The following is a 23,549-nucleotide window of genomic DNA, read 5'->3' as shown; positions in this document are numbered from 1 at the left end:
CTGTGGGGATGTTTTTCAGCTGCAGGGACTGGGAGACTAGTCAGGATCAAGACAAATGAACGGAGCAAAGTACAGAGAGATCCTTGATGAAAACCTGTTCCAGAGCGATCAAGACCTCAGACTGGGGGCGAAGGTTCACCTTCCAACAGGACAACGACCCTAAGCACACAGCCAAGTCCATGCAGGAGTGGCTTCGGGACAAGCCTCTGAATATCCTTGAGTGTCCAAGCCAGAGCCCGGACTTGAACCCGATCGAACTTCTCTGGCGAGACCTGAAAACAGCTGTGCAGCAACGCTCCCCATCCAACCTGACAGAGCTTGAGAGGATCTGTAGAGAAGAATGAAAGAAACTCCCCAAATACAGGTGTGCCAAGCGTGTAGCGTCATACCCAAGAAGACTCAAGGCTGTAATAACTGCCAAAGGTGCATCAACAAAGTACTTAAAAGGGTCTGAATACTTATGTAAATGTAATTTAAAAATATATACATTTGCAAAAAATTCAAATAACCTGTTTTTCCTTTTGTCACTATGGGGTGTGTATGTAGATTGGATTAAATTTGTGTTTTTTCCTCATTTTAGAATAAGGCTGTAACAAAATGTGGGAAAAGTCAAGGGGTCTGAATACTTTCCAAAGGCACGGTATATGTAGTAACTTCATTTGAAGAGATTGTGATTTGGTCTCAAGAGGTATTTTGCGATTGGTAAGCTAAATTCATTGTACTTTGCTTTAATGGCCATTTATTTCCTGAAAGTCAGACTCTTCCCACACGCCAACTCATTTCTCAGCTTCAGAATCTGCATTCTCCAAATTTAGCTTTCACAAAATTGTTCATAGTTAAAATCAAAATTTGATAACATTTCATTTGAAAATATGCACCAAAAATGCTGTTTACGTACATGGTGTAGTAACTTAGACACGGTAGAAAGATGAAAAAAAGCCAGGTCCTGCAGTGTCTTAACAAAATTAACCCAGAAGGCTGACCTCGTCCAATGTCCAGAAAAACAGATTTTTTTTAGTTCTCCTTGGGCAGTCCTAATCACTTTAAATGTTTGAATGCAAAACTGGGTCTGGGATTAAGGCTTAAATTTGATTTGACTGTTTCCAGTAAAATCCCGCTAACGTGACATCTACTCTCACAAATCGCAAAAAGTGAAATTGCAAACCAAAGTGAGTGAGCTAAAAAAAGGGGGGAAAAAGCATAAACACCACAAAAGGAAGCTTAATTGAGTCATAGCATAGTGTCATCACGATCTGTACTATGCATTCTCAAAAAAAAAGCAGTAATGAAAAATTATGTAGCCGTGTTAGCATTGAGCAAAGACTACGAGCTTATATTAATCCACACAGACAGGCCTGTACTCAAAGTGTCTTCGAGTAGCTGTGCCGACCTAGGATCAATTTTGTCTTTGAAATCACTATGAATAAGAGGTGGACCAGATCCTAGATCAGCACACCTACTCCTGGATGATTCACAGAGAGAAAAGACAAACAGATCAAATCAAACCAAAGCAAGGGGGTTAGTTCCCTCATATAGCAAGGGTAGGTAGCGTGTCAAACAAACAGAGTATGGAGCGTGATTTAAAGGAAGGGTACCATAAAGTGCTCTGTGCTCACCCTGCCGCCGTATTGCAGCATGGGGGCAGGCAGCACACGCCCCGTCACTTGGGCCATCTCGTCGCGCACCTTGAACTGGAACTCCTGCACAAAGGGGTCAGACTCGTAGTTGGCACTGCGCACCTGCAGGGGTCACACACAGAGACAGAGAGAGGGCGAGAAAGGGGTGTTTAGGGTGGTGAGGTAAGTTGGTATCCAGAAGACTCGGACAAAACAGAGATGCTTGTTCTAGGTCCCAAGAAACAAAGATATCTTCTGTTGAATCTGACAATCTTGATGGTTGTACAGTCGTCTCAAATAAAACTGTGAAGGACCTCGGCGTTACTCTGGACCCTGATCTCTCTTTTGACGAACATATCAAGACTGTTTCAAGGACAGCTTTTTTCCATCTATGTAACATTGCAAAAATCTGAAACTTTGTCCAAACATGATGCAGAAAAATTCATCCATGCTTTTGTCACTTCTAGATTAGACTACTGCAATGCTCTACTTTCCGGCTACATGGATAAAGAACTAAATAAACTTCAGTTAGTGCTAAACACGGCTGCTAGAATCTTGACAAGAACCAAAAAATGTGATCATATTACTCCAGTGCTAGCCTCTCTACACTGGCTTCCTGTTAAGGCAAGGGCTGATTTCAAGGTTTTACTGCTAACCTACAAAGCATTACATGGGCTTGCTCCTACCTATCTTTCCGATTTGGTCCTGCCGTACATACCTACACGTACGCTACAGTCACAAGACACAGGCCTTAATTGTCCCTAGAATTTCTAAGCAAACAGCTGGAGGCAGGGCTTTCTCCTATAGATCTCCATTTTTATGGAATGGTCTGCCTACCCATGTGAGAGACGCAGACTTGGGTCTCAACCTTTAAGCCTTTACTGAAGACTCATCTCTTCAGTAAGTCCTATGATTGAGTGTAGTCTGGCCCAGGAGTGTGAAGGTGAACGGAAAGGCTCTGGAGCAACGAACCGTCCTTGCTGTCTCTGCCTGGCTGGTTCCCCTCTCTCCACTGGGATTCTCTGCCTCTAACCCTATTACGGGGGCTGAGTCACTGGCTTACTGGTGCTCTTCCATGCCGTCCCTAGGAGGGGTGCGTCACTTGAGTGGGTTGAGTCACTGACGTGGTGTTCCTGTTCGGGTTGGCACCCCCCCTTGGGTTGTGCCGTGGCGGAGATCTTTGTGGGCTATACTCGACCTTGTCTCAGGATGGTAAATTGGTGGTTTAAGATATCCCTCAAGTGGTGTGAGGGCTGTGCTTTGGCAAAGTGGGTGGGGTTATATCCTGCCTGTTTGGCCCTGTCCGGGAGTATCGTCGGACGGGGCCACAGTGTCTCCCGACCCCTCCTGTCTCAGCCGCCAGTATTTATGCTGCAATAGTTTATGTGTCGGGGGGCTAGGGTCAGTCTGTTATATCTGGAGTATTTCTCCTGTCTTATCCGGTGTCCTGTGTGAATTTAAGTACGCTCTCTCTAATTCTCTCTCGGAGGACCTGAGCCCTAGGACCATGCTTCAGGTCTACCTGGCGTGATGACTCTGTTTCCCCAGTCCACCTGGCCGTGCTGCTGCTCCAGTTTCAACTGTTCTGCCTGCGGCTATGAAACCCTGACCTGTTCACCGGATGTGCTACCTTGTCCCAGACCTGCTGTTTTCAACTCTAGAGATAGCAGGAGCGGTAGAGATACTCTGAATGATCGGCGATGATAAGCCAACTGACATGTACTCCTGAGGTGCTGACCTGTTGCACCCTCGACAACCACTGTGATTATTATTATTTGACCCTGCTGGTCATCTATGAACATCTTGGCCACGTTCTGTTATAATCTCCACCCGGCACAGCCAGAAGAGGACTGGCCACCCCTCATACCCTGGTTCCTCTCTAGGTTTCTTCCTAGGTTCTGGCCTTTCTAGGGAGTTTTTCCTAGCCACCGTGCTTCTACACCTGCATTGCTTGCTGTTTGAGGTTTTAGGCTGTGTTTCTGTACAGCACTTTGTGACATCACAAAGCAGCAGAGGGTGAATGAGATGCCGTCTGATGGAGTCTAATGGCGTCGATGGCAGCCTATCTCATCCTCCAGAAAACACCATGGCCAGGCAGTGTGCTGGTGACAGCTAGCCACCATGCCGCAACAATGCCATCTCCGACCTGGCATTTCACTGACCTTAATTAACACTGACCTGGGCCCGTATTCATTAAGCGTCTCAGAGTAGGAGTGCCGATCTAAGATCAGTATAGCCTTTTAGATCACAATGAACAAGACAGGTGACCTGATCCTAGATTAGCACTCCTACTCAGACGTTTTGGCAAACCGTACTAATATATCCTCCAAACACCGGTTGAGGGCATTACGAACATATTCAAATAATTATTGACATTGTCATTAAAAAATGTATTTTTATTATTTATACTATTTTATCCTTCCACAAGATATAGTCCCGACAAAAATCTATGGTTGCTACCCAAGCCGGCTGGTCATTTGTTCTATCGGTTTGGTTGCCAGCGACCTAGTCGTTAAGTCTTTTGTTCTAAATCTATGGATGCAACAGTCGTTTGTTCTAAATGTTCCGTTGCCATGATGGCTGGCAACGTTTTAATAAATTTTAAACGTTTTAGCTAGCCAGCCTACTTTGACTAACACAGTCACGTCAAACAGTGTAGCCAGAATACAGCAAACTAGCTACATTTCCTTTCTATTGACCTCATATACAGTATTTCTACAATGTAGAAAATAGTAAAAATAAAGAAAACCCCCTTGAATGAGTAGGTGTCCAAACTTTTGACTGGTACTGTATATATCCATAAAAAACAATGCTGATTCATGATTTCGACTGGCTGAGAAAAGTTGCCAGCCTGACTCGCCCCGACACGTTCATTACCAAAGGACAACTGGAGATCGAATTTCAATATTGAAACAATGTTGCAAATGTCAGAGAGAGACAAAGGTTATTACAAATCTCCGCTGTTGAAAACTAAATGCTAGTCCAAAATAAAATGGGAGATAATGTCTAGATGTTTTTTAATAGTGGAGATCAAGTTTAAGCCTGGCTGAACTGACGAGACAGTGGATTGCGCAGTCAGATGGAACAGAGTAAATAGGCATTTCAACTCCATAGATTTAGCCGGTGGTAACTTCTGGAATAGACAACGGCTGGAATGGGGTTAACCAATCAGCATCCAGGATTAGACCCACATGTTGCATAAGAGTAAATAAGATTTCATGCTACCAGGCGGCACCAGACTCACCAGCCGGCTGATCTCCTCCTGTCTGTCAGGTGCAGAGCGTGCCGTGGCTTTGATCATAGTGGACGTCTGATTATCTGTCAGTTTCTTGATGCAGCGCTGCCCTGCTACTATGTTACACACCTGCAGGGACACAGCACCAAAGCATTGAGTATATTGCAAAGCATTTTATTCACCAATGCCTGAATCACACTATTTGACCAAACTGAAGCCACGCTAAAAAGGACAATGTGAAAAGACAATATCCGAGCCATCACAGTAAGGTTTGGGGGTCAGCCCTGTAGTGTGAATCAGGCAAAGAAATGAATATTTCTCACCTCCAGGGGCAGGTAGGTGTGCTTCTGCTCCTGCCCCACCTGGAGGCAGGGCAGGTGGGGATATTTGAGCTGCAGGCTGTACTTCTCTCTGAAGTACTGGGCCACCGTGCGTTCCACCGTTTGACCATTCTCCAGCTGCAGAGGGAACCTGACCACAACAGGTAGATGGAACGGCAAAGGTTAAGAACATCTTTAACATTGAAAGGGGCTGTGCAAGAGGGGCTTGTCTGGGTCTATGTAGACTATATATATATATATAGACTGTCAAAAGACAAGGTTATCAACAGCTCGAGTCTTCAATTTCTAGTTAAGATCAATACAGTGAAGATACAGAAACGGCCTCACAAAGCTATCAAAATGTTGAGCATCAGTAGATACTGGAAAACAAAGTAGCAGCAGATAAACAGCTGCATGTAATAGCATATTGGCCAACAATGACTAACACCCATTGACCTCGAGACAAGGATCTGACTCAGACATTTTGTGGTTCTGGTGAATTCTTGTGAATTGGTCATCCTACATTTAAGTGCTTACTCCCCTCTCATCCCATCCCACCCCACCCCACACATACCACCACACCCCACACATACAACCACACCCCAGGCTCCATGCTCGTCTCCCAGTCTCTCTGGCCTCTCCTTAATCCCACTCCACCTCATCTACGTCTAGTCCCACCCCACCATCTCTCTGGGGCGCTCTTGACTCACGTTTGATGGCTGGCGGGCCGACGGGTCACATTGCAAACACGGTACTTCCTCCGCATGGTGCCACAGTGTGTGACCTCCACCTTCAGACCTGGATAGGACAGTGACAGCTTTTATGACCTCAGGGACGTGGGAATGACACAAACGTGTGTACAAAGGCACCCCCAAATCCTAGTTTACATCCGCATTCACGCACACAGACAAAACGCACAAAATACACTACCTTTGATTTCTTTGGTGAATTTGACCCGGTGGGAGTCTGTGAGAGGTCGGGGCTGCTCGTCTATGTTGTGGATGTCCAGGACCTCACACATGAACTGGATCACTGGCTGGGCTTTGTAGAAGGCCGTGGCAGACACTGCAGGACAGGCAGGGCCATCAAACACAAGACTCGATCCCACTCATTCAGATTTACTCATCACTGGCACTACCTGCCAAAACCGAGAGTAATCTCACTAGCTATTTACTGTAGATGCAAAATGTGAATTGATATTAGTCTGTCAAATACAGTTGAAGTCGGAAGTTTACATACACCTTAGCCAAATACATTTAAACTCAGTTTTTCACAATCCCTGACAATTAATCCTAGTAAAAATGTCCTGTTTTAGGTCAGTTAGGATCACCACTTTATTTTAAGAAAAAAGAAATGTCAGAATAATAGGAGAGAGAATGATTTATTTCAGCTTTTGTTTCCTTCATCACATTCCCAGTGGGTCAGAAGTTTACATACACTAAATTAGTATTTGGTAGCACTGACTTTAAATTGTTTAACTTGGGTCAAACGTTTTGGGTAGCCTTCCACAAGCTTCCCACAGTAAGTTGAGGGAAATTTGTCCCATTCCTCCTGACAGAGCTGGTGCAACTGAGTCAGGTTTGTAGGCCTCCTTGCTCGCACATGCTTTTTCAGTTCTGCCTACAACATTTCTATAGGATTGAGGTCAGGGTTTTGTGATGGCCACTCCAATACCTTGACTTCGTTGTCTTTAAGCCATTTTGCCACAACTTTGGAAGTATGCTTGGGGTCATTGTCCATTTGGAAGACCCATTTGCGACCAAGCTTTAACTTCCTGACTGATGTCTTGAGATGTTGCTTCAATATATCCACAATTTTCCATCCTCATGATGCAATCTATTTTGTGAAGTGCACCAGTCCCTCCGGCAGCCAAGCACCGCCACAACATGATGCTGCCACCCTCGTGCTTCACGGTTGGAATGGTGTTCTTTGGCTTGCAAGCATCCCCCTTTTTCCTCCAAACATAACGATGGTCATTATGGCAAACAGTTCTATTTTTGTTTCATCAGACCATAGGACATTTCTCCAAAAAGTACAATCTTTGTCCACATGTGCAGTTGCAAACCGTAGTCTGGCTTTTTTGTGGCGGTTTTGGAGCAGTGGCTTCTTCCTTGCTGAGCAGCCTTTCAGGGCATGTCAATATAGGACTCGTTTTACTGTGGATATAGATACTTTTGTACCCGTTTCCTCCAGCATCTTCACAAGGTCTTTTGCTGTTGTTCTGGGATTGATTTGCACTTTTCGCACCAAAGTGCGTTCATCTCTGGTAGACGGAACACGTCTTCTTCCTGAGCGGTATGACGGCTGCGTGGTCCCATGGTGTTTATACTTGCGTACTATTGTTTGTACAGATGAACGTGGTACCCTCAGGCGTTTGGAAATTGCTCCCAAGGATGAACCAGACTTGTGGAGGTCTACAATTTGTTTTCTGAGGTCTTGGCTGATTTTTCCATGATGTCAAGCAAAGAGGCACTGAGTTTGAAGGTAGGCCTTGAAATACATCCACAGGTACACCTCCAATTGACTCAAATTATGTCAATTAGCCTATCAGACAGAAGCTTCTAAAGCCATGACATCATTTTCTGGAATTTTCAAAGCTGTTTAAAGGCACAGTCAACTTAGTGTATGTAAACTTCTGACCCACTGAAATTGTGATACAGTGAATTATAAGTGAAATAATCCATCTGTTTACAATTGTTGGAAAAATTACTTGTGTCTTGCACAAAGTAGATGTCCTAACTGACTTGCCAAAACTATAGTTTGTTGAGATGAAATTTGTGGAGTGGTTGAAAAACGAGTTTTAATGACTCTGTAAACTTCTGACTTCAACTGTACATCACGCCAGAAACAGCCATTTGTCATCAATTATCAGCCATCATCATTTTTTGCTATTTAGGCTTATATCTCAAATCAGACCAAGTACAGCAGCACAAGGTCTGTTTCATAGCCAGGGACACCACCTAAGTACCTCAGGGAAGGGACATGCCAATATGGCTCTCAAACATGAAATAAAACCTAGGAGGAACATCCACATCCCTCTGGTTTTATGTGCCGTTAGAGGAAGCTGGCGCCTAGATGAAGGCCCTAATGCTTTTTCCACCTGAATGGAGAGATGAGTAGAGAGGAAACAGATGCTTCACTGACACTGGGATAACTTCACAGTGACGTCAGGGCCACATCTGACAGCGACGATCGGAGCATACATGCAATTAGAAATGATGTGGAGTGCAGGTGACGGTCACTCTCCCCGGAGACGGTAGGGTTGTCATCCCCATAAACAGAAATCAGAAATGTCATGTATGTTTTGATGCTTGTGATAGTGGTGATACACTACTCTTGGGAGTATGAAAATGAAAGGGTTTTTTGTTTGTTGCTTACACACACACACACACACACACTTTCTCAGTGTTGCTGTATCTTCAGCTAGGATGTGTGTGTGTGTGTGTGTGTGTGTGTGTGTGTGTGTGTGTGTGTGTGTGTGTGTGTGTGTGTGTCCTGGTGAGATAAAACAGATCATTGGCGCCTATTTGCTTTCGCGCTCTTTTAGGGCCTATTCTCCTCATTGCTTGAGCACACAATGACTAATGAAAAAGAGAATCATTTGCAGACGCCTGGACTTTTTCTGCCTTTTGGTGGCGAATGGGCGATGGGCTAGACGAAGCCAAATGATTTGCGAGAGAGGGAGAGCGGGAAAACCGCCTGAGAGAGAGGGAGAATGGGGGGGGGGTGAGAGAGGCACTAAGACAGAGAGAGCAGTCAAACACTCCCCAAAACAAAAGCAGCCCACCAAAATCGCTCCCAAACACAAAGCGCCCCTCAGATCCCTGCACCTCCGTCTCCACAGCAACCGCCTAGGCAGTTCCCACAAAGCAAGAGACACACCCCCCCACACACCCCCACTCCACCTTCTACAAAGGCTATGGCCAGCCCACCCACCTATAACCAGAATCCTCCTTCCAAACCACCCTGTTGCCAGCATGCGGCACAACACCCACTATGGAGTCCTCCCATATTAGGTAGAAGTTGCCCCAAACACTGATACAGGTTCAGGGCCTGTATTCATAAAGCCTCTCAGAGTAGGAGTGATGATCTAAGATCAGTTTAGCCCTTTAGATCACATTGAATAAGATTACATGGACAGGGGGACTTGATCCTAGATAACAACTCCTACTCTGATCCATATGGCCCCAGATTTTTTTTTTCATCCCACTAATGGTTAAGGTTAGGATTGGTGGCAACGTGATGTGCGTCGTCCTCACCGTCAATATTGAGCATCATCTTCCACATGGCGGGGCGTACAGACTGGTGGAAACCAAACCACACCTCTCTCCCCCCTCCCAGGGGATGGTCGTAGCCCTCTGGGGCTGAGAAGAAGGAGCGACCCACTGGAGTGTACCTGGAGAGGGGGAGGAGAAATAGAGAGATAGTGAGGGGGGAGAAGAGTGAGAGAAGAGAAACAAAACAAGGGAAGAGAGATAGAAGGGGGACAGACAGGAGAATGGGGAAGTTAGTTTCCACAACCTGGACAAGAATCTTGGTCAATAGCACTTTGCACAGTGACAGTCTGACAACAATCTATTTTTCAATTGACACTGAACATCAATGAAACGAGAGGGTGAAAACTCCACACGACCTTATCGACATCCTATCACTGAGCGGCAAAGACTAATTAATAACAACATTTGCGTTTCCTAGAAAGTCCTGGACACATTCTGTCAATGCAGTAGCCTGAAGCTATAGCAAACATATCCTTATGGCAGGTGTTTTTATTTAAGACTTAGGTTTTATTCAGTATTGGTAGGCATGCTGATAACACATTGTTTTTGAGTGGAGGAGGCTACGAGTGAAGTCTGGTATGAAGGCATAGGTAGTCACTATGAACTTGATTTCCTGACTGATTATCGTCAGGCCATGAAAACAACCACATTTTGTTTTGCAAGGGCATACATTCACGCGTTTCATTACCAATGTGGCACTAATCGGAAGTGAGTCCTCACTGAAATTCAGTACTTGATTTGTCATTCAGAAATGATCTTGGAATAAAATCAAGTCTCTCGGGCCAGCAAATTAAATACCATATGGGTTTATTAGGCCTACATCTCCAGTAAATAAATCTGCCTCAAAAGTAAAAAGAACGTGTAGCAGAGTTGCGTCGTTTGCTTTTAAATCAGTTTACTGAGGTTTCCAGGAATAAATGCTCAACTTCTCAGAAATGCATGCATCCTGTTTATCAAATAATTAACCCAATCACATAGTTATAACATTCCCTATTATGACCACTTGGTTGGCGACTGTCTAACTCACTTCATGGAGGGCAGGTGTCGCAGCACCACGTCCACAGCGTGTACTGGGTTGGTGCTGATGGGCTTGTCCAGCTCCAGGGGCTCAGGCACGCTGCGGCCGGTTAGCACCTCGTGCAGCATGTGCCAGCTCACCAGAGACACAAACTTGATTGAGACCTTAAAGGGCCGGTCCTTGCCCCCCTCACCCGGTAGAGTGACATCCAGATCCACCTGTGTGTGTGGGGGTTGGGGGGGGGGGGTTAGAGATGTGTGTGCGTGCATTAACAGATCAAGAAGTGTGGGAGCGTGAGTGAGAGTGTGTTTTCGGTATTGTAGGAGCGCCAGGTAGGTTTGACTGTGTGTGTGTGTGTGGCTGGGTGTCAGTCCACATCCATCTTACCCCTGCGGTTGCCACAGGCAGCGGGTTGGCTGTGTACAAGCTCCTCTTCCCATCGTAGACTGGCCGACGATCCCCAAAGATGGTAACCTTGAAGTGCTGCACCATGGAGTCCACCACCTCCCTACAGAACACAAGACCAAAACAAGTTGACCTCTTTAGACTTGTCCAATGGTCTGCAACCTGTGGCTCTGGAGCCGCATGCGGCTCTTTATCTGCCCATATGTGGCTCTATAATTAGTGTTCAAAGTAATAATAATAAATAAAACACAAGTCGAATAAAACATCAAATTTCCTCTAGTCACACTTCAACAACCACATGAACAACCCATAATCTGATACCATGTGAAACATTTTGGAGATCCTAGCAAAAGGCAAACTCCGTTATTCTAGGCGTACCTGTTGACGCGGCGCGGGCACTTCTCGGGCTTGATGTCCACCTCATAGAGGTAGACGTCTATCTTGGGGATATCCACCTGGAAGCAGTTGGCCAGCAGCTTGATGGGCTTTCCCATGGTGCCATAGCCAGGCCGCCGTGGCACAGTGAACAGGGGCTGGGCTCCAACGGCTCCTAGAGATGGAAGGACGGGGGAGTGAGGGAGAATGGAAAAAGGGAACAATCATTCAATTTCCATTACAACAGACCAGTTCTTTGAGGAACAGGCTTAGATTAGTAAATTGCTAAATCGGCTTTGTAGTGGCCACTTTGACGAAAAAATTAGGTCTCAATCACCTGCTGCCTGTGTGTCAAGAAGATAGAGATGTTGGCTGAAAGAATCTACTGGAAGGAACCATTTTAGAAAGTACAGAGACAGCGAGGAATACTATGGGGGGAATACAAAGGTTTGGTTTCACTATGAAAAATTAAACCGAAACAAAACACCCAGACGTGTGTGTGTGTGTGTGTGTGTGTGTGTGTGTGTGTGTGTGCGTATGTGCACACAGCGGTGCATCCCACACATTGCCACCCCCAGGCACAGGATGTCTTACACAGTAGTCACTTTAACCCAGTAGACAGAGTTATTTTAAAAACACCCCGATGTGCCACACTCATCCCAGTGCCATTTTGGGTCTGCCGTCTCGTGGCCTGCCCATCAACATCAGCTGATGTAGAAAAAAATAAAAATAAACAATTCGCCTTTTGAAGCGTCGCGCTGGTTTAGCCGAACATTTGCTATGACGTTGTTGTTCAGATGGCCTACGTGAGACGCTGAACTATTGAGCAACACTCAGTCTAACAACTGAGTTCAGATGAGTCAGTATATTGTTTTTACATCCTAAACTATACAGAACAAAAATATCAAACGGAACATGCAAAGTGTTGGTACCATGTTTCATGAGCTGAAATAAAGATACCAGACATTTTCCAGATGCACAAAAAGCTTCTGTTAACATTCTTGTTAGTGAGCATTTCTCCTTTGCCAAAATAATGCATCCACTTGACAGATGTGGCATATCAAGGAGCTGATTAAACAGCCTCATTACACAGGTGCACCTGGTGCTGGAGACAATAAAAGGCCACTCTGAAATGTGCCGTTTTGTCACAACACAATGCCACAGATGTTGAGGGTTGAGGGAGCATGCAATTGGCATGCTGACTGCAGGAATGTCCACCAGAGCTGTTGCCAGATAGAGAAATGAACATTCAATTACCATTAGCCACCTCCAACATAGTTTTAGAGAATTTGGCCGTACATCCAACCGGCCTCACAATTGCAGACCAAGTGTAACCACGCCAGCCCAGGACCTCCACATCCAGCTTCTTCACCTACGTGATTGTCTGAAACCAGCCACCCGGACAGCTGATGAAACTGAGGACTATTTCTGTCTGTAATAAAGCCCCTTTGTGGGCTGCACCCTTGCCCAGTCATGTGAAATCCATAGATTAGGGCCTAATGAATTGATTTCAAATAACTGATTTCCTTAGCTCTGTAAAAAAAATAACAAATAATAATACTTTTTTAAAAATACATCATTCGGTGAAATTGTTGCATGTTGCATTTAAATGTTTGTTCCATATACATATCCTCATCACCCCTATTCAACACTCCCATCTCCATCTCGCAACTCAAGAAGACAAGCAGAAAGTAAACCATGGGAGTTTCCCCCTCAGCCTCTCTCTGGTACTCTCCACCGCCAAAACCAAACTGCCCCAACGTGTCATTAATAAATGAGTGTCGGGGCTATGAATGATTCACCTCCTATTGAGTCATGATGAGCATACGAGTGGGTGTCAGTTCATTCTGAGCCCCAGCGCAGGTGGGGGGGGAAATGGAATAAAAACCATTACAGAACCCTCTCTCAGGTGCTGCCAGCTCATGGGCCTCGAGCATGAGTAAAAATGTTTGTTTAGGGCTGTCTTTCAGAAGCTGGAGCGTTCATGGTTCTCTCCTCTTCTGTTTCTCTCGCCTGGTGGACCTTGAGGGGTGGGTACAGGGGTGACAGATGCAGGTTGGGTGTAGGCTAAGGCTAGACCTTGGTGGGTCACAATGACAGCAGAGAAAGGGAGAGAGAGAAGTCTGGAATTCCAGCCATAACTGTCCCACGGACACACACCAGCCCTTTGTGATGGAAATTATCCAGGGGGCCGAGGCGAGACTAGTGCAGGTCTCAGACAAACAGAGAGAGCGAGAGAGACACATGGGTTTACTCATACCGCCACACAAAAACACAATCAGACCGTGAGAGACCCAGGCGCTCTCTGACACAGACAGCACTTTTCCTGTGCTACGGTGGGGGTGAGTAAGCCAAGGAGGAGGAGAGGGAGGAGTAGGATGGCTGGGGGAATGGGCAGGGAGGGCTGGTATTGGGTATATTGTACTACTAGCCTCCACGCTGCATGAGTCACTGGGCCAACGCAGAGAGAGAAACACAGGAGGAGCAGCATCCTGCCTCTGGACATTGTGCCAGGCATTCTATATAAAAATACTAATTTTAAAACACTTTCCTTCTAGTCCTGATGTTCTTTTACACACACACACACACACACACACCTAACAAGATATTGCGCGCACACACACACACACAATCTCTCACGCACGCATACACGTCCTGCTGATGTGCGTGTGTGTGTAAGCATTTCACGGTAAGGTCCCCACCTGTTGTATTCGGCGCATGTGACGAATACAATTTGATGCTGTCTTACAGATACACGCACGCACAGGTGCCTTCTGACACGCCCTTACCGAAACACGCAAGCAAGCTCGACCAACCATACACACAGGAAAGCAGCTGCAGCGTCATCATCCCACCATGCAGCGAGCGAGACACAAAGAAACACCAAGGCCACAAAGAGAAAAGGCAAACACACACCCACAAACAGCGGATCAGAAATTCAGAACACTGCAACAAACTACTCAACATTTCCAAGCTTCCAGTTATTAAACCTAACCCTCCTGGCCATTTCTCCCTCAGACGTTCAAAGAAATGGATTCAAAACACACTCGTGTGCAGAACTAAACTCGATCGCAAAAATCCCTTCCAAGGCATGTTAGCCTATTTTCTGTCACTGATCATTCAGAATGCTTCTCAAGCACACACACGGCCTAGTATCTCTCAATTCTCCCCCCCCCTTCTAAACTATTTGAGCCCCTTGCAGACAAAACAAGTACAAGCACGCCCCTGGGAACTGTAGAGGGGAATGTTGTGGAGGGATGCGGCTGTCCGGGGCCAGGGCAGGGAGGTAAGTAGAGGGGGGAGCTGACTACTCTAGTCTGAGGTTTCTCTGACACTGTGTAGGCCAATGGCCCCGAGCTGGCACTGTCCTCAGGTCACCCACTGCCCATATAAGGCATGCTCAGTACCAAGCAAGCAACATAGCAGAGACCAGTGGCTCAGTGGAACACACACACACACACACACACACAAAGGAGTGTGAAGCTGAACTAACTGCTCATATGACCTCATTGACCTGAGATACACACCAATGGATCAACCAAAAATGTTGAAGTCTACAAAACTATAAAGTTGATGCCTAAAATGCACAACATGATTAGTACTCAACTATCCTGGAATACCATGACCTGTGACCTATAGGCCTTCCCATAGACATAACGAGATTACTGACAATGAGAGATGGCCTACTCAAAAGCCCATGTGGAGGCATCAAAGGCTTGTGGTCTGCGTCATTTAGCGGTGAGAGGGAGCAGGTTCAAGGAAACCTCCCCCTCGGGCGTTTACTCTGAAAGTGTGTGTGTGTGTGTGTGTGTGTGTGTGGTCAGAAGAGTCGTAAAAGGAAGAACGTGTTTTCCAAACAGAAAGATTCTAGGTACTTTCAACGCTGTGTCTCGTTTTCTTTCCTGACCGCATGTGACGGACTACAGTACAGACACCAACTAACAGAGGCGGTAAACTGGGTAGTATTCGTTAGGGCATACCGTAGGAAAACAGTGTACAACAGAAAACAAAAACTAGCGTTATTGGACAAGGTCAGATACAGGGAAGAACTTTCTTCAGTTTGATGCCTAATGAATATGTCCCTGATATTAGAAAGAACAAGTCAGTGGGTATGTGGAGAGATGAGGAGGCGTCACAGAACTGACCTTGTAATGACAATTTCTTAGTCAAACTGTAACAGAAGTGGATGTGCCAAAATGGGACCCAAGCGATAAACTCGACAAGGTTGGCTTTGTGCAATTGTTCCATCATTTATTTTATTTAAGTGTCTTATGAGCAAGCCGGCGTTGGATCTCAGGCAACCTCAGCTTGCTACACTCATAGACTGGACGCTGTTTAATGTTGTGAGGTGAAAAATTACTAGGCTATATCATCACAGGCTAGGAGAGAAACCAGTAACATCATCCCTGAAAAGCAGCGGATATCTACACTGATTGGGGTCTTGTTCAGTAGGCATGGAATGGATGCAAACACTCCGAAACAGACTCAAACAGAGATGCATTCTACTACCTGAACTCAATCAACTCCAACAAGAAACTCTAAAAAAATATTGCAAGAAACTCTTAACATATTGCAACAGTGTGCCCTAATGAACATTACCTAGTTACCATTACACATCAAGTCTGGGCTCTCCCCTCCTCGGTCCCGCTGCCTTCCACAATGATTGTCTGAAAACGTACTCACACAGACGCAGGGCAGGCCCACACACACACACACAATACAGCTGTTGTATGTCTAATCCGGATAGGCCTGGGCTGTGGGAACAGGGCGAGTGCTCCGATGCGGGGCACAAAGGCGTCAGTCACAGCAGGCAGCGGCCCAGGCACACGAGGACGGACGGACGCACACAGTGACAGAGCGCCGCGGGCTGAGAGGGACTGATGCGTGTCAAACTAGTTTATTCCCCCCTCTGTCACTTGTCCCATCTACCTCAGTGCTCAGAGAGTGTCGGGCACCGACCGGAGCCACCACAGCTGAGGCCACTCACTCCACAAACAAACACAAGCCAAAGCTGTACAGGGAGACCAAGGAGGGAGAGGCAACATGAAGTACCCTGAGGATGGATGGCAGGGGGGGAACGCAAGGCAGGCTGGACCTTGAGCGGATACGCACACCAACACCTGAATGAGCTAGCTCTGTTAGCCTGGTCGGAACATCAGGGTACTAGCGGAGGGGAGGGGACAATAAAACATGTTTAGTGGTCAGGAAGAACCTCCGACTCTGTGATTAGGACTAGGAAGGAGGGAGAGATATGGACTGGCATTAGGCCAGGGGTCGCGTTAATGCAGAATTGTGTGTTTGTAACGACAAAACATAAAAACCGCAGAACAAATCTCTTGCTGTGTTTTGTAAACGCAGATCTAAAATGCTTCTTATTGGAGTTTCTGCTGGGCATTGGACTCATTTTGTGCTTCAGTTGCACTCATGAAAGGGCATTCTATCAGCTGACAGCGCTCTGACTGATGTGCAGCTGCTTTTCTCCGCTAAATTGCAAGATGAACTTCTAGCAAAACATTAGGAAATGTAGCTGGCTACATTCTTTCCATGATAAACATTAGAAATATAATGGCCATGCATCGTTACACTTATGAAAATTATTCTATTTTCTGCCAAATATGTTGCACTAATGTATTTTCTGTGAAGGAAAACTACAGTTGCAGGCCCCTGATCACTCTGTTGAAGCAAAAAAATTTAAACGCAGGTGAAATGGTTTAAAAACACAGGTTGATGGTCTGTGGGCTCATCTCAATGAAGTCAGTCAGTGATATAAAAAAATACCTACTAGTGCCAGCCAATCAAATGCGTTGTTTCAGGACAGCACACACACACACAAAAAAAAAACTTTTCTGGGATAATTTCTCACTTTCAACAATGTCAGGCTCTGTCTTCTCTCCCTCAGTTCTCCCACAAAACAAGTTTGGTTACCCCCTTAAGATACTCCCCTCACATCAGCCCTGGGTCCCTCACTTCTTGTCTGAACCCCCCCACCCTCCTGCACTGTGCCACTCCGTGTTGTGTTCCCCCCCATAGATTTAGGCTAAATGGTCCTCACTAAACACAGAGCTCAGGAAGGAGAGAAGAGTGCCCAATCCAGGCCTCCTCCTCCTCCCACAGAGCTGAGACAGACATCCCCCAGCCTTTACAGCCCACTCCTACTGACTCTTTCAGTCCTCTCCATCTATCCCCACGCACTCTCCCTCCCTCTCTGGCTCTGTGAGTCACTCGCTCTCAGGCTCTCCCACTGATGTAGCTCCCTCCCCCTCCAGCTCTCACACAAAGCCCACCCACATGAGCTCAATACTAGCCACACTCACAACATGTGAAGGTCGACACAGACAGAGATGCTTCTCAATCTAGCACACATGCATATGGGCTGTTTTAATTTACTTCACTTGTTAGAAGTGAAAAATAACATTCCTTTCTAGGCTATGGGGACACAGGCTGCAAGATCCTAACGAACACATGGCTCAGCAGGGTTGTGTTCAGCAGGCACGCAACGAAAAACGCTTTGTAACGGAAAGAGAAATTTAGTATTTCCTCATAGGACAACTCCAGGTTGTCCCTCCCTGTTGTCTGTTTTCTTCCGGTTGGTGCCTAATGAATACTACTCAGGCCTAGCCTGTGTGTGAATATTCTAGCTGATTGACCCACTCACAATCTTGTGATGTTGACTATGTGTCCTAGCTTTGGACAAGGATTTGAAAATCAAAGGGGGTTATCGACTTCGCCTTTTTTTACTCAAATAAAGTGAGGCGCTACAGAGGCAGGAGAAAGAGAGAGAGATCAAGGAGGGAGGATAAGAAAGGTGGTGGACGGGGGGGTTAGGTGAAACAAAACAGAGCGGGAAGAACAAGAGGAAGGAGAACAGAAGGAGCGGGAGGGTGTGAATCAGAAAGACAAAGAAAACTACCATATATGCCTATTCAAACATAGCTACTGCTAACAAACTTTAAGTACCTCAACCACATTTACCTAGAAGACCCCCTTGATAGTTAGTAACTGAATCAATCACCCTTGGGGGGGGGGGGGGGGGTTACCTGTACTGCCTGTGTGGTGTCCCCTTTTCTTTCAGTAAGCCCCACACAGGTGTGTGCAGATGAGTGTGTGTATGTCACGGGCGTATCCATTACAACAGGAAGCAGCTGCACTTCTCATGCACTATTAAGCGTGCTAGGTTACACACGCAAAACCCCAACTGACAGTAGAACTCATCTTAACATCACATACTGAACAAAAATAGAAAACTTTTGGCACAAATGTTTGTTTGTTTTGTAAATGGGAAAAAAAAGAGAAAAAAGGGCCTCAGGATCTCGTTACGGTATTTTTGTGCATTCAAATTGCCATCGATAAAATGCAATTGTGTTCATTGGCTGTAACTTATGCCTGCCCATACCATAATCTCACCATGGGGCACTCCGTTCACAACGTTGCCATCAGCAAACCGCTCGACTACTCGACACCATACACATGGCCTGCGTTTGTGAGGCCGGTTGGACATACTGACACATTCTCTAAAAACGACTGGAGGCAGCTTATGGTAAAGACATTAACATTAAATTCTCTGGAAACAGCTCTGGTGGACATTCTTGCAGTCAGCATGCCAATTGCACACAAACTACTCATTTTAGAGTGGCCTTTTATTGTCCCCCGCACAAGGTGCACCTGTGTAATGATCATGCTGTTTAATCAGCTTCTTGACATGCCACAACTGTCAGGTGGATGGATTATCTTGGCAAATGAGAAATGCTCACTAACAGGGATGTAAACAAATTTGTGCACAAAATTAGAGAAATTAGGTTTTTGTGCATATGGAACATTTCTGGGATCTTTTATTTCAACACATGAAACACGGGACTAACACTTTACATGTTGCATTGATATTGTTGTTCAGTGTAATATCCAACCTCATAAGAACAACGTTTTATGATCATGTGTTGCCTTTCAAATACCATACAGAGCTACAACATGTACTGTGTGATGGATGTGATTTTAAGGTTTAAAAGCTCAAGTCATATCCAATGAGCACTAGCTAATCTGGTCTGTTTCTCAAACGGCACAAACGTTGCATGCTGCCAGACTACCATTGGAATGAACCGTGTGTTAATAAGCAGGCCAGGCAATCAATTAGCATTTTCTCACGCCACACTTTTCTTAGCAACGAGGGCCCCCTTTCAATCATTCACTGAGGAATCAAGTCCACTGTTCTGTTCCCCCTCATGGGTACGCAGCTGACGGAGAGAAAACACCTGCCCTGTTCAGGTTTGTTTTTTAGGGCACACTGTAGCAAAATTTTTGGAAACAGAAAAGCAAAAATGAGCGTTTCTTATCAGTCGAAGTCCAGATAGTCCCACCCTGTTGTAGCCCGCAGTCTACCATTTGGTGCATAATGAACATGGCCCAGTTATCCCCCTTTTAAAACCTCTACAACCTGAGGAGGCGTGGAGGTCAGTTGCCAGGGGGGACCTCCTCTGGAGGGAATTAATATAGCTCTGTCTGGCCTGGCCATATCAGGTGTCACTCACTGGGTCTACCTGCTAGGGTATTGTTGCAGGAGAAGTGGAAAGTTTCCGTTACAACTACAGACAATGCAAACTGTAAAGACGGTTTCCCTGGCTGTCATTGTAAAAGACAAGGAGGAACAGTCTGACCTAGGCTACCATCTAGGTTATACAGGGTCTACTCTATTATGGATGCTTCCCTTTTTGATTTAGGCCTAGCCTACACGTCACCACTGTTCTGCAGTCTACTCATGAGAAAACAGGACCAACAGGACCATGCAGTACCACTTACTATTCAAACTAAAACGCGTTGAATAAGGAAAAGTAGTCAGTAACTTTGCCTCTCCTGAACTAGGACCCTATAAAATCAAAATCAAACTTTTCTAATAGAAAAAAAAGTCCATAACAATGCTTAGATATCAGGAGACCACTTTTGAGGTCTGGGGGGGAAAAAATCTAAGAAATGTTGGTGTAGTTACCCTTTAATGCAAGTGTGCACCAGCTAGAGACAGTTGTTTGGCTTGCGGTGTTTCTGTAGCGCTAATGTGCATGCAGTTAGCTAAACAAATTGTCACTGGATTGATGCAAATAATGATATAATTCTGCCAGGTAAGCACAGGCTACTTTGTGGTTAACATTTAGTTAAGACGGTTTTTGGGAAAGCCTTTCCATCTACCAGCAAACGGTTATCATTAGCATTATCACAAACGCTAGACTAGACATATGTGCGCACCGAACACAGTATGTAAGCCAGCGACATACCACCCTGCATCCCACTGCTGGCTTGCTTCTGAAGCTAAGCAGGGAAGGTCCTGGTCAGTCCCTGGATGGGAGACCAGATGCTGCTGGAAGTGGTGTTGGAGGGCCAGTAGGAGGCACCCTTTCCCTAAAAAAAATATCCCAATGCCCCAGGGCAGTGATTGGGGATTTCGCCCTGTGTAGGGTGCCATCTTTCAGGTGGGACATTAAGCAGGTGTCCTGACTCTCTGTGGTCATTAAAGAGCCCATGGCACTTGTAAGGGTGTTAACCCAGTTGTCCTGGCTAACTTCCCAATCTGTTCCTCATACGGTCACCTAATCATCCCCAGTTTACAATTGGTTCATTCATCCTCTGTAACTATTCCCCAGTTCATTGCTGTAAATAAGACTGTTCTGTCAACTTACCTGACAAAATGAAGGATAAATAAAAAAGCAAAAACAAGTGTATTTCTGTACCGTTGAAGGAAAATACAATTCATTTTGTTCACAATTAACTTGGGCTGTTGGATTTCTTGGTTCTGTAACTGATTTCTTTGGGCCCTACTGACCTCTGATAAACAGCATGGCACATGACTGCTGTGACAAACAAGATGAGCCTATTGCTGAACCACAGGAGGCTGCTGAGGGGAGAACAACTAGTAATAATGTCCAGAATGGCACAAATGGCATCAAACACCGGGAGACCATGTGTTTGATACTATTCCACTCATTACCACGAGTCTGTTCTCCCCAATTAAGATGCCACCAATCACCTGTGTGCTGAACGTTTCATCATGCATAACCATGTGGACTTTTCTATGACTAACGATTGAGTGTCATGAGTAGGAAGATACCCATAATGGCTGAAGTGTGAAATATGATGCCACAAAACTTTTGTTAAGTCTCCATTTCATTGCATTCCTCCACTTATGACTAGCCCAACTTTACAAGACTTCAAAGACACTATACTCCCACATGGTGTGTATAGAATTACATTTCACCTGTGACTCACATGGCCAACAGACAACTGTTGAGGAACTCCCCTAGCTACAGTTAAACAAAAAGTAGCTGATGGCCATTCATGAATTTACCTAGGTGCTTTTACATACACTAGCATTGTTACGTTAACGTTAAATACAATTCCATTTCAACTTACTGTGCCTGTGGGCAGGACGGTTGGTCATTATGATGGGGAATCCTATTAATATCTAAAGGATCGGGTTAATAAACAGACTTTCCAAACGTATGTTGTAGACCCACTTCCCCTCTGCTTACCTCACGTCAAAATAAAAGCCCCCCCAAAATTATTCCTCTTTTGTCCACTTAAGGCACACGTGCAGGACTTATTTTAACATGAAGCCAGCAGAAAACAGACCCAAGTTAGGAAAGTATGTTTAAATTTGTTATTTTCGATGTTTTTTCTCAATTTCCCCCCTGCATAAGGACAATCGGCAGGGTAAATTGAAATGACATTTGATTTAACTTCTGGCTTCCAGCGGACTATTCAGTTTTTTTGCAAGCTAATTACTAGCAATTCTAGAGTGTAAATATTAGCGTAGTTAAAAGCAGCTAGCCACGAACGAGACACCTCAACCAACACCTGTGGGTTGGCGTTGTGTTTAAGGAAATTGACATAGCCAACCAATGTGAGTGTTTTTTTTGGTCCAACTAGGAATCAAATACGTTTATTTTTTTGGCTGGTAATACCTTTTTTTCTGTTTGTGTTGCAATGTCAGTGTTGGGAAACATGCAACAATTTAGTAAATCATTTTGGCATGATATGAGCAATGACAGCAAATTACCTGTCGTTCCGATTTCCATTCATGAGGTCCCTGCCCGGTTCACTCCCCGGATCACAGATGTCAAATGTCAGGAACTCTTGCTTGGTTCAATCTGGTTTATCGGCAGTTCACAACACAGCACAGGCGATGCAACCGAGTTGTTACGGGTTCCCCCGAATTCTCTTCTCTGCTCACTGTCAAACGGGCCCCCTTTCCAGTCCCTTTGGATGAGTGTCTTCCGTGTCCCGGTGTCTGCAAGTCGATCAAGGTATCCAATCAGAATTCACTGCCACGGCGATACTTGCTCGAGCCTCAACGACGATGATAAACTAGCCAGCTGTTAGATTAGCAAATGGATTGAGACAAGCATAGCTAACAGACAATGTCAAGATATCATAATTGCAGATTCACTGGGCTCTTTAGTTTACCAGTTTACTGAATAAAAATCTTATAAATTCAGTTTTACATCCAGAAGAAATCGAGTTTAAGGCTTGCTAGTTGGCGATAATTAGCTATCTAGCCATCTAGCTACCTACGACTACTAGTTCGAATTCTCATCCGACAATAGACAGCTACTTATCACTCAGTCTGCTAACGATAGGCAGCTTGCACCCGTTTTGATGTGCAGCCTTGTTTCCACTGATGTCACTTTCCAACAGCGGCCAGTCTCGCTGTTTCTAGGCTGTCAACTCCCGGTTGCATTCGCCGATATGACCAAGATTTTCATCCCGGTTGCCTGTGCTCAACTCTGTAGGGCTCTGACCAACTAAATATGGTGAAGTTACTACTCTGACACCGACAGGAAGAGGTGGGTTCTATCTCAAATAGGAAACGCCAAACGTCAAAATGAAGCACTTCGCCCAAAGACAGTACAGTATGAAGATAGGCAGAAACTGCTTCTCCACTAGAAATCCCCGATCACGTTAGCTAGCTAAGCTCATGCGCAGAAACACGTCATCGGGTCTAACGGTTGTCTCGCGCATGTGCACGCCGTCAATCAAAGGCACCCCCCTCAATGTTATTTTGGACGAAAATGAAAACGAATCAGTTTGTCACTTTCACGAGGTCTGAATAAAAACATGTTCAATTACTTAAGACATTGAATCGAATCTAGGTTGTGCCTTTAGATTTCGAAAAATTAACAACTAAGGAAGCCGGGCCTGGTCTGCCTGACCAGTTTCGCAAGCGTTCCTGCAAGTCTCGCGATGTTGAGCCTCAGTTTACAAACTCTGTGCTTTGACTTTAGCCAATGGGAATAAATCATATTCCAGTAACACAGAGAACAT

The 23,549-nt window shown here is 45.4% G+C and overlaps 1 protein-coding gene across 1 annotated transcript in view; it reads right to left on the bottom strand.

The window, feature by feature from the left end:
• LOC120031485 (protein argonaute-3-like) overlaps positions 1–23,014 on the bottom strand; it is a 40,147-nt gene extending 17,133 nt beyond the window's left edge. Inside the window, exons 1-10 of the mRNA XM_038977262.1 lie at positions 22,285–23,014; positions 11,250–11,421; positions 10,854–10,974; positions 10,476–10,684; positions 9,431–9,567; positions 6,102–6,236; positions 5,882–5,969; positions 5,175–5,322; positions 4,861–4,980; positions 1,617–1,739 (exon numbers count right to left, since the gene is read on the bottom strand). Coding sequence (XP_038833190.1) covers positions 1,617–1,739; positions 4,861–4,980; positions 5,175–5,322; positions 5,882–5,969; positions 6,102–6,236; positions 9,431–9,567; positions 10,476–10,684; positions 10,854–10,974; positions 11,250–11,421; positions 22,285–22,303 — 1,272 coding nt within the window. The 5' untranslated portion in view covers positions 22,304–23,014. The remainder of the gene's footprint in view (positions 1–1,616; positions 1,740–4,860; positions 4,981–5,174; positions 5,323–5,881; positions 5,970–6,101; positions 6,237–9,430; positions 9,568–10,475; positions 10,685–10,853; positions 10,975–11,249; positions 11,422–22,284) is intronic.
• Between the last annotated feature and the right edge of the window lie 535 nt (positions 23,015–23,549).

This window comes from Salvelinus namaycush, chromosome 37 (assembly GCF_016432855.1).
Source record: "Salvelinus namaycush isolate Seneca chromosome 37, SaNama_1.0, whole genome shotgun sequence".
NCBI classification, from domain to species: Eukaryota; Metazoa; Chordata; class Actinopteri; order Salmoniformes; family Salmonidae; genus Salvelinus; species Salvelinus namaycush.
This window is presented reverse-complemented; position numbering and strand designations above follow the sequence as displayed.